General features: G+C 38.9%; 1 protein-coding gene across 1 annotated transcript in view; it reads right to left on the minus strand.

Annotated features, from left to right (window-relative positions):
* ADCY2 (adenylate cyclase 2) overlaps positions 1–16798 on the minus strand; it is a gene marked incomplete at both ends in the record, with an annotated part of 200980 nt that overhangs the window by 16764 nt on the left and 167418 nt on the right. The window contains 3 exons of the mRNA XM_084281497.1: positions 5545–5629; positions 6199–6383; positions 10552–10671. Coding sequence (XP_084137623.1) covers positions 5545–5629; positions 6199–6383; positions 10552–10671 — 390 coding nt within the window. The remainder of the gene's footprint in view (positions 1–5544; positions 5630–6198; positions 6384–10551; positions 10672–16798) is intronic.

Genomic DNA, 16798 nt, shown 5'->3' on the forward strand with positions numbered 1-16798 from the left:
TTTATTGAAATATAGGCTGTGAAAAAAATGGTAAAGAGAACTCAGAAATCAGCAAAAAAGCAGAATGTACTCTACAATTTGTTTTGAAATTAAAAATGTCAAGGTATATTTCAAAATGTGTATTCAGACTTAAAAACATGTAAACACTACCTTAGTTTTTTAAAATTCTGGGTTTCTGTTTGTATGATGTACCCAATTTAGTAGACATATGTCATTAAAGAACCTATTAAAACTTTATAGCCTTAAAGTCATCTGAAAACCAAGATTGCTTCCTACTTTACATGTTATCTACAAAACCTTTTTAACATATCACCATGAAAACAGCTCAGAATGGCTCTTGTACCACAGCAGGCACAATTATCATGGAGATACAAAAACTTGCCTTCTTCACCTTACTCTATTTTACTTGACAGCAGTTCCCAGCTGGTGTGCATAGTGGAACACCCAGGGAGGGATGAAGGACACTGCATTCCTCCAGGCAGCAGAGAGCAATTGGCTTCATTTAGGACAAGACACTGCCATGCATCTACCACATAACACCACTGACTTTGAACCAGTTGGGTGTAACAAGAACCAATCCATGTCTCATTGCTTGACTGCACAATATGTTATCTGTATTTTTAAATTCTAGTGCAACACTCAACTGGGTCTATTTTCAATATTTGCCTCAGAAAAAGGAAAAAAACTGAATGAACTTTCTCTTATCATTGCAGCAAAGTCACACAGAAAGTCAAGACAAGCAGCTCATGAGTCTTGCATGCTATTGCATTCAGCACAGGGGCAGAGTGATGGTAGCACTAAAGCAGATAAGATCACTGCAGAGAAATTAAGTGGGGGTTTTCATTCAAGTGAGGTAGTTAAGGAGACTCGCTCCATCTCACAGCCATTACTTACAGACAGTGAGTCTGAGAAACTGCCTCAGCATGGAGCAGCAGCAGAAGATGCTCCTCAGAGCATATGAATAAATGTTCGGATGTTCTCAGTGCACATGAATAAATTGATCAACAAGAAGTCACCAGCTCTAAAGTAACTGCAATGAAAAGCTGCTGGACTGAAACTTGAGGTGGGTAGCCTTATTCAAAACAGCCACAGTATTGGAGAACTGACAAATGGCAAGGAAGCAATGCAAATCTTTGGAAAAAAAAATGAGGTGCCAGTGGGAAGAAAACAGCAAGATACTTTGGTAAAAGCTACGCTAAAGAAAAGAACTATTTAGAGATATTCACTATAGCTGATATAATGGGGAAGAGTTGATACTGTCTCTTTAGACATGCCTCCAACTCTTCTGTTAACAGAAGCCAATGGCATATGAACTGCAGAATCACTGAATGGTTTGGGTTGGAATGGACTTTAAGGATCACCCAATTCCAACCCCATTGCCATGGTCAGGGATGCCACCCACTAGACCAGGTTGCCCAGGGCCACATCCAACTTGGCCTTGAACACTTCCAGGAATGCGGCATCCACAGTTTCTCTGGGCAGCCTGTGCCAGTGCCTCACCACCTTCTGAGTGAAGAATTTCTTCCTAATCTCTAATCTAAATCTCCCCTCTTTTAGTTTAAAACCATTCCGTCTTGTCCTATCATTATCTGCCTGAATAAAAAGTTGCTCTCCATCTTCTTTATAAGTTTTAAAAAGTACTGAAAGGATGCAATGAGGTCTCCCCAGAGCCTTCTGTTCTTCAGGGTGAACATCCCCAGCTCCAGTGAATAGGAGTGAACTTTTAAATAAGTGTTCATTAAGTTCTTTCAGAAAAGACTTTTTAAAAGACTACATTATGTAAGAAAAAAATAAACCTTTCATAGAATAAAAGCTAGCTAAAAAACAGAACAGAGACTACAAATAAACATTTTTCACAGAATAGGGAAGTTACCATAAACATCTGGGCAATAGAACAGCCAGTGAATTTCAGTGTTTATAAACTCAGTATAATAAATCATTGGAAATACAAAATATTCACTCAACACACAGTATATAAAGGTATATATAATACTAGGTACAGATGAGAAAAAAAAATCACATGCTACATCAATATTGGTAATTCAATATGGGTCATAAGAGAGGCTTAATGCTCATCAGGGCTTAAATGTGAGCACACTTCTTATGGAGCCCAGCCTATGCCACTCTGCATTTTCCATGCAGTGCCTGAGCAGGGGTAGAGAGTTTGCATTCTCGATATATAGCCTGCATGTTGCCAGACTGTTTCAGGAACTCTGATGGCATGGCAGCAGACTGGAATGTGTCATTCAATCTCTGTGCCACGGCATGGTTCTAACCTACACTGCTACAACCATGGAAAAAAGCAGTTCTGCTTTCTCCAGCTTTGCTTCATGCTGCTCATGCCCATCCTGTGCTGATTCTTTTGGAACAAGCATGGATGCAGCCACACCATAAAACCAGATCAGGAAATGGATCTGGCTGAAAACCAAACATTTTCCAGGGTTAATTTTTAAGCCAGATCATTTCCCTATTTTGGGCCACTGTACAGTTCTACAGACAGCTGTGCCAGCACAAATAAGGAGATACAAAGATAAGAATGAGTAGTTGAGGGAAGGACTACGTCTTTCAATAGGAACGTCGGTTATGCAGCTAAGAGTATTAGTTGAACCTAAGAGTTAACTTTACTCATATAACATGTAAGGATACACCAGCTCTGCCTCCCTCCATCCCCATTCAGCCAGAGGCATGCTCCCTTTCCTGTTTTTGGATCAGCACAGGCATCTGTCTGGCCAGCAGTGAGCAGGCTCACAGGGCTGGGCTTGCAGGGAAGCATTCATTTTTTGTTTAGATGAAATTTCTGGTAACTCACTCTGGAGGCAGAGGAGCACCAGTGCAAGGATAAGGGAAGTGGAAAGAACACTGTTTTCATAAGTGGCTATTGTCTTCAGCATTGTTAAAATAAGCAGATATTTTGAAATGAGAAAGGCAAAGTTATTAACTGCAAGGTCAAAAACATGTGATAGCAAACAGAGAAATGACTCGTATGTTACCCTCTGTGGAAGAAAGGTGCTGGGGTAGGAAAAGGCTCAATCAGAACTATAATAAGAGGAAGACTGCACTTGGCCGTAAAAACATCTCTACTAAATCCATGATTTTTGCTGTTCATGAGAGCTGGGAACATTATTTCCCAGGTTTCTTTGTCCTTGAGAACACAAGCTGCAACGTCAGAGACTGCTGTCACTTTGTGAAAAATGTTCTTTGACTCAACATTTCTGTTTGCCTAAGTAGATGCTGGTGAGTAACGTACTGGGTTCCTCCAATTTCCATAAATACATTTGAGATGAGATGTCCAATATCTAGGGGAAAAGCATGCAGAATAAATGCCATTCATCATTTCTCCTGAAGGGAAGTCGCAAGAATGGGTAATTATTAATGTGGAAATGTAGTGTAAGATTTTGCCAACTGCTGTGCACTTTTTTGGGTAAGGGAATTTTACTTATTCCTTATGATGAATTTGTGAAGGTTGAAAGGTTGTCTAAAATCTAAGAGGCAACAGGAATAATGCAGAAAAAATCTATCCAAAAGCTCCCTATTTTTCGAATTTAACCAACCGATGTAGAAGATTTCTAAAAGATGTTGCCTTTCCTTATAAGCACTGGCCCTGTGAAACCTTTATACTATTACAGGGACAACACAGCTGTAGATATTATTAGGACTTCAGAACAGATAGAAAGCTAGAGCTTCAGAAGAGATAGACAGCAACTTTCCATCACTGTCCAAATCAACAGTGTGTCCAGTGAATGCACTTCTTGCCCCTTTTTTAATAATAATAATAATAAAAAAAAGCAAGCAAACAAACAAACAAAAACACAGTAGATTGAGTAGGGTTGAGAAGAACCAAACAGTGGGCAGCTGAATGCCAAAGGTTATGGCCCATACCAGAAGCAGCAGAGAAACTGCTTGTTAGGAATTCCCTCCTCTAATCCCACTTCTTTTCACAGTAGGATTAGGACATGGACTTGGCAAAGATCCTGGCAAAGCAGGAGGAACAGGAAGGAAAATCAGGCTATTTGCTGGAAGGAGAGGCTTTTTCTCTTTGTCCTTATCCCAAGCACTTACTACCAGTCAGTGTCACTAGCAGTAACCTGAAATGGCAGGTATTAGCTCAGGTATGTGAAAACTAGCTCATAATATTTTCTAGTTATCAATTAGACTTTGCTTGAGAATGTTTGAAAACATAGGTTTTTTTACTCCTTTTTCTATAAGGGAGAATAAATTAATAGAAAAATCAAAGGCAACAGACTGAAGAGCCATGAACAAGCAGTATCATGATGAAGGTCCTGAACCTATAGCTCTGAAAACAAAGATTTTTGACATTAGAGGCTCATTTCTCAATAGGTGTGACAGGCAGAGAACAACATGCCATGCCCACACTGCTGCAGTATGCAAAACAGAAACCTTCTTATTGATGTGACTGAGCACACAAAGAAATCCTGAAGATGATGCTTCTTTTCTATTTTTTCTTGACATTGTGCCCAACCCCTTTATGTGACACCTTGGATGTCAGGGCTCCCTGGTGTGATGAGGCATTTATCTCTGTTTCCGACTGGAAGTAGCTGCGTTGCAGCCCTGCTCTCTGCTATTATCATCAAATGAGCCAATTCCAGTACGATGCTGGTAGTAAGGTTGATGACAATTTTTATTGAAACTCAAGAATGTTCCCCTACAGCAAAAACTGGAGAAGCTGCCAGAGAGGAATTTTTTATCTAGTAACCTGAAGGGCCAGCTTGGCAATTTAAATGACAGTCATTGTGTTCCATGGAATTGTAATGTAAATGAGCAACTTAAGGACAGTATGACACAAGATCCTTCCCAAGTATCCTACCGCAGGCTATGGCTATACAGGCTGCTCTTGAGACCTCACACAGATTGCCTCTTTTATCTCAGAGCCATGTCTTGTGCACTATCTCACTTCCGGCATGATGAGCTTCTAGCCATGGATCACAGACAGGCCCGAGGACCTGGAAAGAGAACTACCCTGACCCCTACTCTTCAGTATAAGGGTATAAGACCACCCACACCATGCTGGTACGGGAAAAAGCACAACTGGGTAATGAAAAGAGGACTTTCCTGTCAGTTAGTAGTTTCAGTATAACTGTGGCCTCAGTATGTGGTACTCTTCTGTGTGCATGCTACACTGTTTCTGTGTCTGCCTCAAACGGTAATAACTGTGAAGAAAATAGCTTGTAATTAAGCAACTAGGGAGATAGCAGATGGATGCAGACAGATGGGAGCACACTAGGAAGCTATGAGACAATATTGGTCAGCATGACAAGCAATAGTCACAGTGCACTATCAGTATAATGCCTACAGTCTTCATGACAGATATTGTGGTGTTACTGGTGAGTTGTAGGGGTATATTGGAAGGCATTAAAGGAAATGATAGCATTTTAGATGCTTCTGACACTCCTTTGCAAGGGTGTGGGGCAAAAAGGAATAAAGGTGCTTGTCAGAAAACCTAAAAAATCCCCGAGAAGGTGGGAAGCTGCATGTGGAGGTTATATTGTGTCTACTGATACAGATGGAAAGAACTGAGCATCTTACCTGTCTACCCAAAACCAGTAATGTGACGAAGAATATAAACAAAGAAACTGAGCCCATTGTCTTCAGGTCTTTTAGTACTCCAGGCCTATAAAATAAAAACATAAGTAAAGCAAGCTGCTCAGAAGTTATAATTCATAATTTTGTTCTTCCATTGTATCACCTATAACAAAGACTTCAGAAGCCTCACTGAAAATTTACCATATGAATTTACATGTGCTGCAAAAAAGCATACAAAGAATAGGTTTACTATTTTTTTTCAATAGCAAAGACTGCATTTCTGAAGTAATAAGACAATATATTAGTTCTGAAAAAGTTGATTTCCTTTGGCTTGCAGCAAATATTCTTTAAGAGCCTTAACAACATTCGAACCCTCATCTCCCTAGTACCCTTTCCTACAAAGAAGCAAATTAATCCATACTGTACTTCCTATAGTATGTGATATACGCACGTTGCCCAGACTTGTTTATTTTATTCTAATGCTTTCAGGCAAAACATTAAATCCTGTATTAACAGCAACACAATAATGATTTTAGATTGTGACTTGTACAATATATAGTCAAATACATAGAAGAAACATTGTTCTATAACATAAGAACTTCCATTGCTGATATTTCATTTACATTCATTTCCGAAGGACTGGAATCTTCAGCCTACCTTTTTAGAGGTGCCATTGCATACATAAATTTGCTGTAGTCATCCAGCATGGTCCCATGAGTGTGCAGAAGGATAACGTTGTAGCCCACCAATGCAATCAACATTATCACCATTTTCAACTCATAATTTATCCTCAGGAAAACGGAACAGGAAATGAGCCCTAATATGCAGCTGTATATAAAATACTGGCAAAGGAAAATCAAGTGGTAAATATTTAGAATTGGCTGCAAAGTAGGCAATCACACATAACGAAGCGCCTAGACTAGTTGAAAAAATATATTAACTGACCACTTAAGCATGGTATCTATCACAATGTGTAAATCATAGTACATGGGACATTATGGTTTACAGATGGTCAATAACAATCAGATACTGGTATTTCATCAAATAGACCCCTTTTCTCATTAGGCTCAAATTCACCCTAAACTTAGGAGAGTCCCTAAATCCTCCCCATTTCTGCTTACTAATTTTCACTCTTTGTGACTTTTGATTTATTCATCTGTGTATCAGTAAGTGCTTGTGTGTGGGACACCACTGCTGGTGTGGGTCTCCTGCAAGAGGCTACTGCCAGCATAATGACAGATTTACTCCTGTGCCTCTGCATGGTTTTCACTCGTGCTTGAATACAATAACTACCCTCTATGTATTGCTGAGCATATGGGAAGATCAAAGTCAAAATGCTTGAAAATCTGTAAACAATTTAATTGCCCATTTTTGCAGTATATGTAAACTGTTGCAATACACACAGATGTTATGAACTTCACAGACTCTTGAAATATGATTAAGAAATGAAGAATATAGAGTGATTAACATGGCCTATGAATAATATGTCTATTAAAAATCTTTATGTCAAATCCACTTGACTTATGACTACTTAAGGATACATTCAATTGTTAAAAAAACCTTTTCTTTCCTATGTCATATTTATAAAAAAAAAAATTATGGTTGAAGTTGTGTTCCTGGAAAAAGATTTTCTCTTGATACTCTCTAGAAATGGATTACAGCATCAAAATCAATGCTAAAGCAGAAATAATACAGTCCCAATAGAATCATTATCTTGGTCCTTAACATAGAGCACACCTTTGCCAAAGATTGTTCCTGAAAATTACAGTCCTGCACCTTGTAAGGAAATTATCTTTTCTTAAACTACAAAGCATTCTATTTCTAGATACGTTATTTTCAGACTACTGTTGATTTGTTGATGGCAGTACTTTTGACATAACCTGAATCACTGTATACTAATTTTGGAGGATCACTAAGAGTAATTTTCTCAGTGCCCATCAGACAGAATTGATCTGCCATATAAAACTTTGTTGTTATTATAATTTCCTTGCAGATATGCCTGAAGTAAGAAATAGAAAGAACTGTTCTTCAGAAACATTAAAAATAAAATTTCTCAGATTTTAGCATTTATAAAAATAACAGCATCCATTTTATATTCTATAGGGCAACCAACTTGTGAAACTACTTTGCCACTGAAAAAAAGCAAACTAAAGGCAGTCTCATATCTACAGTTTAACAAGGACCAAGAAATTTAGTATTCCAAGTGGAATAAAATCCCTCTTAGTGTTCCATAGGAATACATAGACCACACTGAAAATTTCAGTCAACATTTCAGATGTGGGTAGATTGGATGATAGAACAGTGGCACAGACATACGCCAACTCTGATACTGTATATTGCAATGCAAGACTCGAGTAAGCACCAAACCCCATGTAAAGCCACAGGCTTGGGGCAGAGTGGCTGGAAAGCTGTGCAGAAGAAAAGGACCTGGGGATGCTGGCTGACACTCACCTGAACATGAGCCGGCATTGCGCTCAAGTGGCCAAGAAAGCCAACAGCATCCTGGCTTGTACCAGGAATAGTGTAGCCAGCAGAAGCAGGGGAGTGATCTTCACCCTGTACTCAGCTCTGGTGAGGCCACACCTCGGGTGCTGTGTTCAGCTTTGGGCCTCTCACTAGGCCCAAAGCTGAACACAGGACATCCAGGCCCTAGAGGGTGCCCAGAGAAGGGCTATGGAGATGGTGAAGGGCCTGGACTTAAGCTGTATGAGGAGTGGCTGAGGGAACCAGGGTTGTTTAGTCTGGAGAAGAGGAGGCTCAGGGGAGACCTCATTGCTCTCTATAACTACATGAAAGGAAGGTGTGGGGAGCTGGGGGTCGGCCTCTTCTCACAGGTAACTAGTGATAGGACTAGAGGGAATGGCCTTAAGTTGCCCAAGGGGAGGTTCAGGTTTTCTGAGAAAAGTTATTTAGGGTGTAGAAGATGAAGAGAATAAATCAATATGCTTCTAAATGAACTATATGCTAGTGGGGCTGAAATAATTCAAAAATCTGTTATTCTCTAATTTTAGATTATGTCATTAATTGATCTGTCAGCTCCTCCATTATAAATCACAGGAAGTTTATCTACATGAGTAATGCTTAAAGGTAAGACAGATAAAAGGGGCTGATATCCAGTTTAAGAAAACAAGCATTCATCAGCCTAAATGTTCAATATCTCATTCAGTAAAGTGAGAAGAATTTTATTTTCAGGTTTTTAGAAAACTTTCTAAGGATAAAAAGTAGTAACTCAGAAGGAGTTTTCAGCTTTTTCAAGCTAGAACTGAGTAGCTCAGCAGTGCCTTATGATGAAAATGTGTATTTGAGAGCTATTTAATAAACAAAACAAGGGAAAAAGAATTTAAAATACTTCTGCCAATCTAAACTTTTAATTATTATCAGAAATGACAGTTTAAAATAATTGTTATGCCAGTTTATCAAAGATAAAGTTTCTTTGATGAAAGAATGCATTTTAATAGTTTCAAACTTATAAATGTGCTAGTAATAGGAAGAGCTGACAAGCATCTTAGTTAAAGATGAAAACACAGGAAAAAGTCACACTAAGATTTTTTTAAGGTTGAATCTAAACATAAATATAATTCATGAAAAATGTATTATCCAGATGCTTGTTGGATAACTTAATACTAACAAAGAAAACACTATCTTTCAAGTAAGATAAAAAGGGGACCCAAGAACTGGCTAATTAAAAAACAAATAAAAAAATAAACAAATACAAATATGCATAGGAACAATTTATTTCTAAGTGCTTGTGAGTATGTCCATATATAGAGGCTGGGAGAAGGACTGCATCATCTCTTTGACAACAAGGAAAACTTCATGTCAGGGCCAAGATGGAACATAGGCATATCTGTACCAAGTTTAGTTTACTTAACTTGAAAATGAGAAATAGAAACTTGTGCTCTATTGTCATGTTATCAAAGAGATGCTGGAAGTTTGCAAGTGCTACGGTTAGCTCAATTATTATTTTTTTGTTTTCCAGAAAAATTCTATACCTGATTAACATCACGCTTTGGGGTGTGTCTAGGAGTATTTATCTTGACACAGTCAATAGTTATTTTTATGTAACCTGGTCAGGTGGGAGGTGTCCCTGCCCATAGCAGTGGGCTTGGAACTGGGTGATCTTTAGGGTCCCTTCCAACCCAAACCATTCTGTGATTCTGGGATTCTGTAACTATATGGAAACCAGCACACACCATCGTAGTACTGGTGCCACCAATTCTACATATAGACAAAATAATTTCCCATCTCCTATTGCTGCCTCCTGCTTTTTCATCCAAAGACTGCTGACCTACTGCTGGCACAGTATGTAGCTTGTTATGTTCAGTTGCAGGTCTCTTGTAAGCCCTCTAAGAGTCATTGCTTTGTAGGATACAGATCCCATTTTTGTAGGAATGTCCTCCCTCCTCTTGCATGTGCCAGTGTGCTTTTGATCACAATAAAACATCTTATTCAAGTCAATTCAGATCTTTTTTACACAGTTTACCTGGTGGTATACGAGTGCTGTATTTCCTCCCTACCACCTTGCCTCTTAACCAAATACGCAATAATGACAGAAGTCTGCTGATCAGAGATCTCAATTTTACCATCAGGTGAACAATGAAAATGGTGAATATTTTCAGGCCTACCACTATTGCTTGTGAAACTTGTCTCCAGGCCAACCTTGTTCTCTCAGTGACAGGCATTTGGACCTTGCTCAGTGCAGTCTGCTTTACAGTCACCGCGTGTCCTCCTGACACCTCACAACACCTTTTGTTTAGGATGAGTGAGCTATGGTTCTTATCAGGCTGTTTCCTGAATTTTAACCTGACATTCACTGAAACACCTGTTTTCATAAGTACTAACCGCCTTTCCATTCCCACTTCCTTTCAAGGCAGTTGTGGGTGACTGAATATAAAACAAGCTTTTGAAGCAGTCTTTAGAAGTGGTTGGTGTTTAACTTCCAACAGATCAAGTGACATTCAATTTAGAATAATGGTTGTAAACAAACAAAGAAATGTAAAATGAACTTACCGGTAGGAAAAAACAGTTGTTTTGTATACACCACCGTGTCTGATTACCCAAATTAGGAAAACTTGTATTTGATGAATTAAGAACTGGGGGAAAAGCTTTCACAGCATTATCCAGGAAAAACTAGAGAAAAACAACATATAATCCATTAGCTTGTCAGCTGGTTAAGGTCAAAATAGAGAAGAGGAATGGAGAAGTGGAAAAAGCCTTGCCAGTAATTATTTAACTTTGGTATTTTGCTGCAAATTGAAATAGTAAAGGGAAAATGACATCACTTTGATTATGTATTCCTGCATGCTTCAGACAAAAACAACTTTGTAAACCTCCACAAGACACATTTGAATAAAAGACTAAAAGCTCTTTGTTACGTTATCTTCATACATCAGAAGCTCACACATGAGAGAGACAATGATGACATAAATTCAATATGAATAAACTTTGGTTTCACCTCAGCTGAACCTCCTATTTAAATATAGGAAGAACTAAAGAAAGAATATGAAGTCTTTACTAAAGTTGATTTACACAGGTGTAGTCCACCTAATAATTATGACAGCAAAATTGGTACAAGTCTTACTGAAACAGACAGACTGAACCAGTATCTCCTAGAGCATCAGATTCTGCCAGCTGATCTCACAAATAACCACCATTATGCAGTACCCCTTGATGTACTCTTGAAGTGAGCTCTCAATGAGTTATATTTCTCTGACAACACTAATTCCACTGCTTTGAACCTCAACACATAAACCATTTCAAAGTTCAACATCTTAATTTTATTTATGACCAGTTCCTACATCCCTGTTCTTGTACTAATCTCACCCTTTAGCTTCCAAATAGCTCCTTCATTTCAGCCTTCATTATGCTCAGTAATCTATGCTTTTCCAGTTTTTTTTTTTTTTCCAAGAAAACAAGTTCTTCACTCCCCTGATCAATCTAGTAGTCTCCATCTGTACACACCTCTTTCAATTTAACCGTCTGGGTGACCAAAACTGCAAACACACTTCCCAGATTTTGAGTATTGCAATAACATTAATACTAATTCTGCAGAAAATATGTTTTCATACACCCTAGAGAAACAATTCCCTTGCCTACCATTATAAAACACCGTAGATAAAAACATCTAAATTGACATAATCACAGGTACTAACATTATGGTCAGCAAACACAAGGTAGTATTCCTCCACTGAGGCTCACTTGGCAAATTTCATTTATACTTGCCATGACTTAAGAGCAGTCGATGGATGGTTACTGTGATTCAGTCGAGTTGTCATTAAATTCACATAACTAATCAAAATACTCAATGCATCTCCATTTGATGAGCCTCCAACTTACATCAGAATTTCATGTTCCTAGTTTGTTGGACCAACCATAATCTTGCACTCTGTATTACTGAATTTCATCCTAGTTCTTCTATCTCAACTCTTCAGCTGACTTCTTCCTTTCTAAAATCTCAGACCTTCCTTCACAGACATTGCCTGCCACCTTAATCCTATCAGCAAATGTCACTGTGACTCTCATACACTGTATATGAAAATCCACACCCGGTGACCATTGCAGAGCTTCACGGGTTGCCTCCCTCTCACTTGTTATTCTCTGCATATAGCCGTTTTGTAATCTACCTCTGAATTCTTTCCCCATCCACATCTTCTCCAGTTTATCTCCTGTACCAGAGAAAAACTGCTCAATTCACTCAGATTAATCCATTCTGCATCAAAATGGTTATTGATTTACTAACTAACACCAGATTGAGTCAGCTACAGCTCTGCATAGCCAAGTCTTGAAAACTTCAAGGATACAGACTCCACACAATCTCCCTTGGCAACATGCCAGCCCTGTACTACATGCAGTGACTTTTTTTTTTGTTTTGTTTTCAAAGAGCATCCAACCTCCCAAACCACCTGCAGTCAGCATTCCTTGATATGTTTTGTGGTGCTTATTGAGAAGAGTTGGAAACCTTTATCTCTGAAACACCCCTTCCACAGATGCAGGACCAGCTGTGCACCAGAGGAGGTAATCAATATGCCAGCTGTTATGAAGTCTGCTTTACAAGAAACTGGCACTCCCTCCGGAGTACCTTGCAGAATGGGCTCACCTTCATCTGTACAGTGACACTTTCAGGTCATCTTCCTTCACTAGCATGCTTCTCTGTCTGTTTATGTGTAACTACACATAATTAACCAGTAGAGAACTATTCATTCAGGTGCTGTGTCAGTAATATAGCAGATAAAACACAAAAAATGTTAATAAACACCTACAAATTGTGAAATGTTCTTCTCTAAGTAATCCCAAGGAGCTCTAACACATGGAGTTGTATGCACATCTACCCCTTCTCACAAGATGAGTGAGTTAAATGCACGCTTTCTCTTAGAGTTGCATGGGGCACTCTACATGCAAATCCCTCAGGTACGGAGATGTGGGTGCTACAGCTTTACGTGTAGCTGCTCTCCACAATCTCTTCATGCACATGAGGGTGAGAAAGTCACCCCACAAGTTCATGCATACAGACATACCCAAGGTGTAGGTAAAAGGGGTGACTTCTAGCAGTGTCAAACCAGGTTTTGATTGCTGCTGTTTCCACTCCATGAATTCTCGCAATTCTCTACTTAGTTTCAGCCTAATTCCTTCTCTAGTTCAAAATTCCTTCTGAAGCCCCGTGGTTAATGTTTAACCCAGCTGATGCTGGTCATCCTCTTTACACATGAACAGACCTTTTGGGCAAAGGTCCTACAGACTGCTCTAAGTATTTAATCCCTTTCCTCACCTCCTACTATTTACGTAGACATCCTCATCTTAATAGGTGCCTTACCCAGGTAATTTGCAAAGGGTGGACAATGAATCCTGTTAATAATGCATTTAACTTTTTTTTGCAAACATGAAATAATTGCATTTAGTTTCAGAATCCTGTCCCAGGCATGCCCACTGAGCAAAAGATTACATGTCATGAGGATCTGCAACATAATCATATTATATATACATAAATGTGTGTGCATATATATATATATTAATTTATATTAAGGCATTTTAATCTTGTTTTGAGCTTTGGTACAGGGCATTTCTGACCTATAAATGTATACACAGAATGCGATATGAAAGGTGGTGTATATATGAATACATAAATAAGCATAGAGAGGAATAAAAAGGATATGAAAGCGTTGTCTTCTCCCATGAGCCAAACAACACTTATTTCTGAATGATGTGTTTGTACTTGTCTTTCTCGTCTCTCATCAGTTATCTACATCTGCTATCACGCTTTGGAGATATATATTGTTCTTCAACATAAAATTTTTTTGTAAGAGACAGCTCAGTCCTACTAAGCAGTCACACCTACTCAAATGACTCAAATGAAAGCAATATTTTTTATGAATACCAATGTTTGCCAGGGAACATCTGAGCACACTACCATTAAATTCTCATTTTAACTTCATATATTCTAGCAGCTTTTTCTTCTCTTGTGTTTGTAAAATCTTCAATCTTCAGTTGTGAATTTTTTGTCTCACATGATGAAAATACCTGCTGTGCTGCTATGTCTTTCAATAGGAACCATGTGGTAAAAGATCCTCCCCTGATCACAGGATAAGCATGTTAGTGCATCTCTCTTGTTATCTGACCAGGAATCTGCACAAGTCTAACACATTCATTTTCTTACTAAAAACAAAGTCTACTTTTTCACGAAGGTACTTTAAACACTTCTGCATAATCCACAAGGCACCAGAACTTCACAATGAATATGGTCTGATGGCCTCTAAACACAGCCAAGTTGAATGGTTTGTATCTCACCTTACTAAGCAAGTAGGCTTGCTGATTTCCAGCTTAATGCACATAAAATAACATCCTATTAAGAAGAAGGAAAGGTGGCAGAATTTAGTATTAGAGTGCACTAATCAAAATGCACTCTGAATTAAAAAATTATGGAATAAAAAGTAAGATCTGCAAACTTTTAAGAGTTACTATGTGAATGGGTTGCCCCTGAGACAGGTAGGCAGGAGGGAGAGAGGTGGGAAATAGTCCTCCATTGACCTACTGAATCATATGGTGAAGAAGATGTAAAATTAATTGATCTGAGCATCTACCACAGTTAGTCCAACTGTGGTCAAAAACCTGCAGTCGCAGGATGTCGTGCAATATCCATCTGTAAGGACAAATGCTACAATCAGTTTCTGTTTTCTAAGAAATGTGGTTTTGCACACCAGCAAGAAACCACACAGAACAAAGGTAAGCTGTGCATGAAGGAGCTGCTCCAGGACCAGCAGTTCCAGGGCAAAGATATGCTTAATCAATTGAAATACTTAAGCAGCAAAAACAAAGATCTGACAGCACATCTAAATTTACAGCTTAAGTTTAATTTGACCCCGTCATTATTTTCTCTTCTTTATTAAACAGAATTACACTGGAAATGGACACGTGAGAACTATAAGCATAAAAAGATCTTTGTCATTCCCCCTGTCTCTCCCCACTATGTCCTTGCATCATATGAATATGCAGCTCTATTTTAAATTAATTTTCTGCTATTGCAGAAAAGCTATGCAATTTTCTCAAGACATGGTCTACAGATTTTATAATACTGTTGTAAACAAAGTCCATGCCTATTCTCTTGTTCAGCAAAAGATAGAGTGAGAAGAGCATACTTTTAAAGTATGGCAGAAGCATGCATGCCTGGGATTACTGGTTGAACTAGAGGATTTGTGTTTGCCTTAAAACAAACAAAAAGAAGTAATGATATGGCATCAGTCTTTTGTTTTAAGCTCTGAGGCAAGCCTGCAGGACTTTTCTAGTTCATTTCTTCTTTTTCTGCCAACTCTACAAATACCCATGTGGCTTGAGAGAAATTTCTGCTCAAAATACGTATCACCACTTCATTTGAAAATGCCAGTTGGTCCGACAGCTAAGCCCTCAGGTCCCCACAGGAATGGCAAAAGAATAATGTGGAGAATCCCAAATTCTGGTAGCAGTCCTCATCTTCATGAACTTACAAGCAGGAGCTTTAGGAGAGCCTGGAATGCTAAATACTTACTGAGGTTGTTCCATAATTTCATTTAATTTCTCACAGAAGCTCGTGTGTCAAGAAAAAAAAAGCATATCTATTTAAGTATCTCTGTGTATTCAGGCCCCAGCCTCCCTGTAGAGGCACTGGCAAGCAACTGTCTTCTTCAGAGGTCCCAGGAGCATTCCATAAGAGAGGCAAGGAGCCTGCTGGGCCTTTACAGGCTCAGATACAATGAGGTGTGGTGTGTTCACTTTATGTCAGTTCATCTTTGCTGGACTGTGGAGCAAATGACTGTGTAACAGCATGCCTCCGTCTCTCCCTGCACAGTTGCAAGACACCAGAACTGCTGTATCTCTGCTAGCCCACTGTCTAGCATCACTAGTCCACTTCACTAGACTGATACTGATTTTTTATCATTTCTTAAATTCTGCCTATAAGGTGGAATGGATTTGTAGTGGAGCCCTGCACATACCACTTAAATGCCATAACTCCAGCTGGGCATTACCTTTTCTCCCCACATCTCTTAGGCCTGGCCAAGCTCTAGGCTGTGTCCATTTATGCTTCTTTAAAGAAATATATTAGGCACCCTTCAAAGCAAGGTCTCCAATGTGTTAGGCACTGGAGGGACATATAATCAGAATGCATCTGCCAGAAGACCTTGTTTACTTAAAATACAGCACTGAGCAAGGTCAGCTACTGTATTAACAGAGTTAGCTACACTAAAAGGTAGATTAAAGAAACCTATTTTCTACTATGAGAATAGAAGCAAGTTTGCTCAATTATTTGTCATTGTTAAAACACGGCCATGAGTAAAGGGAAAACAATATTTGGCCAATGGTTGCACCTGTGCTTACAGATATGCGTTAAACAATGGAGCAAATACTCAAACCTGTCAATCTTCATATTTCAAAGGACATGTTTTTTTTTTTAAGTGAAAATACTCCAGTAGTTCAAAATTCACTGGATGAAAGACAGAAAAGCAAGTAACATCCTGACTCTGCATGCTGATAGTTAGGGCACTGTCCTGGGACACTACAGCTCTGAGATCCTGTTGCTGTACTATGAATCATTCATGCATTTGATACAGAAGTCACTGAAACAATGTACTCTTCCATGGCTCTTTCAGCAAGCCACGTTCCCCCAGATCACAAAAATGCCAAGGTGTGATGAGGCACAATCATTTGATGTATCATCTACAGCCATGCATTTGGCTTCCACAAATTGACCCACTGCAGTCGCACAGTCCTGTTGTTGCTCTGCGATGTCTGG

This window comes from Netta rufina (assembly GCF_964035555.1).
Source record: "Netta rufina genome assembly, chromosome: 2".
NCBI lineage: Eukaryota > Metazoa > Chordata > Aves > Anseriformes > Anatidae > Netta > Netta rufina.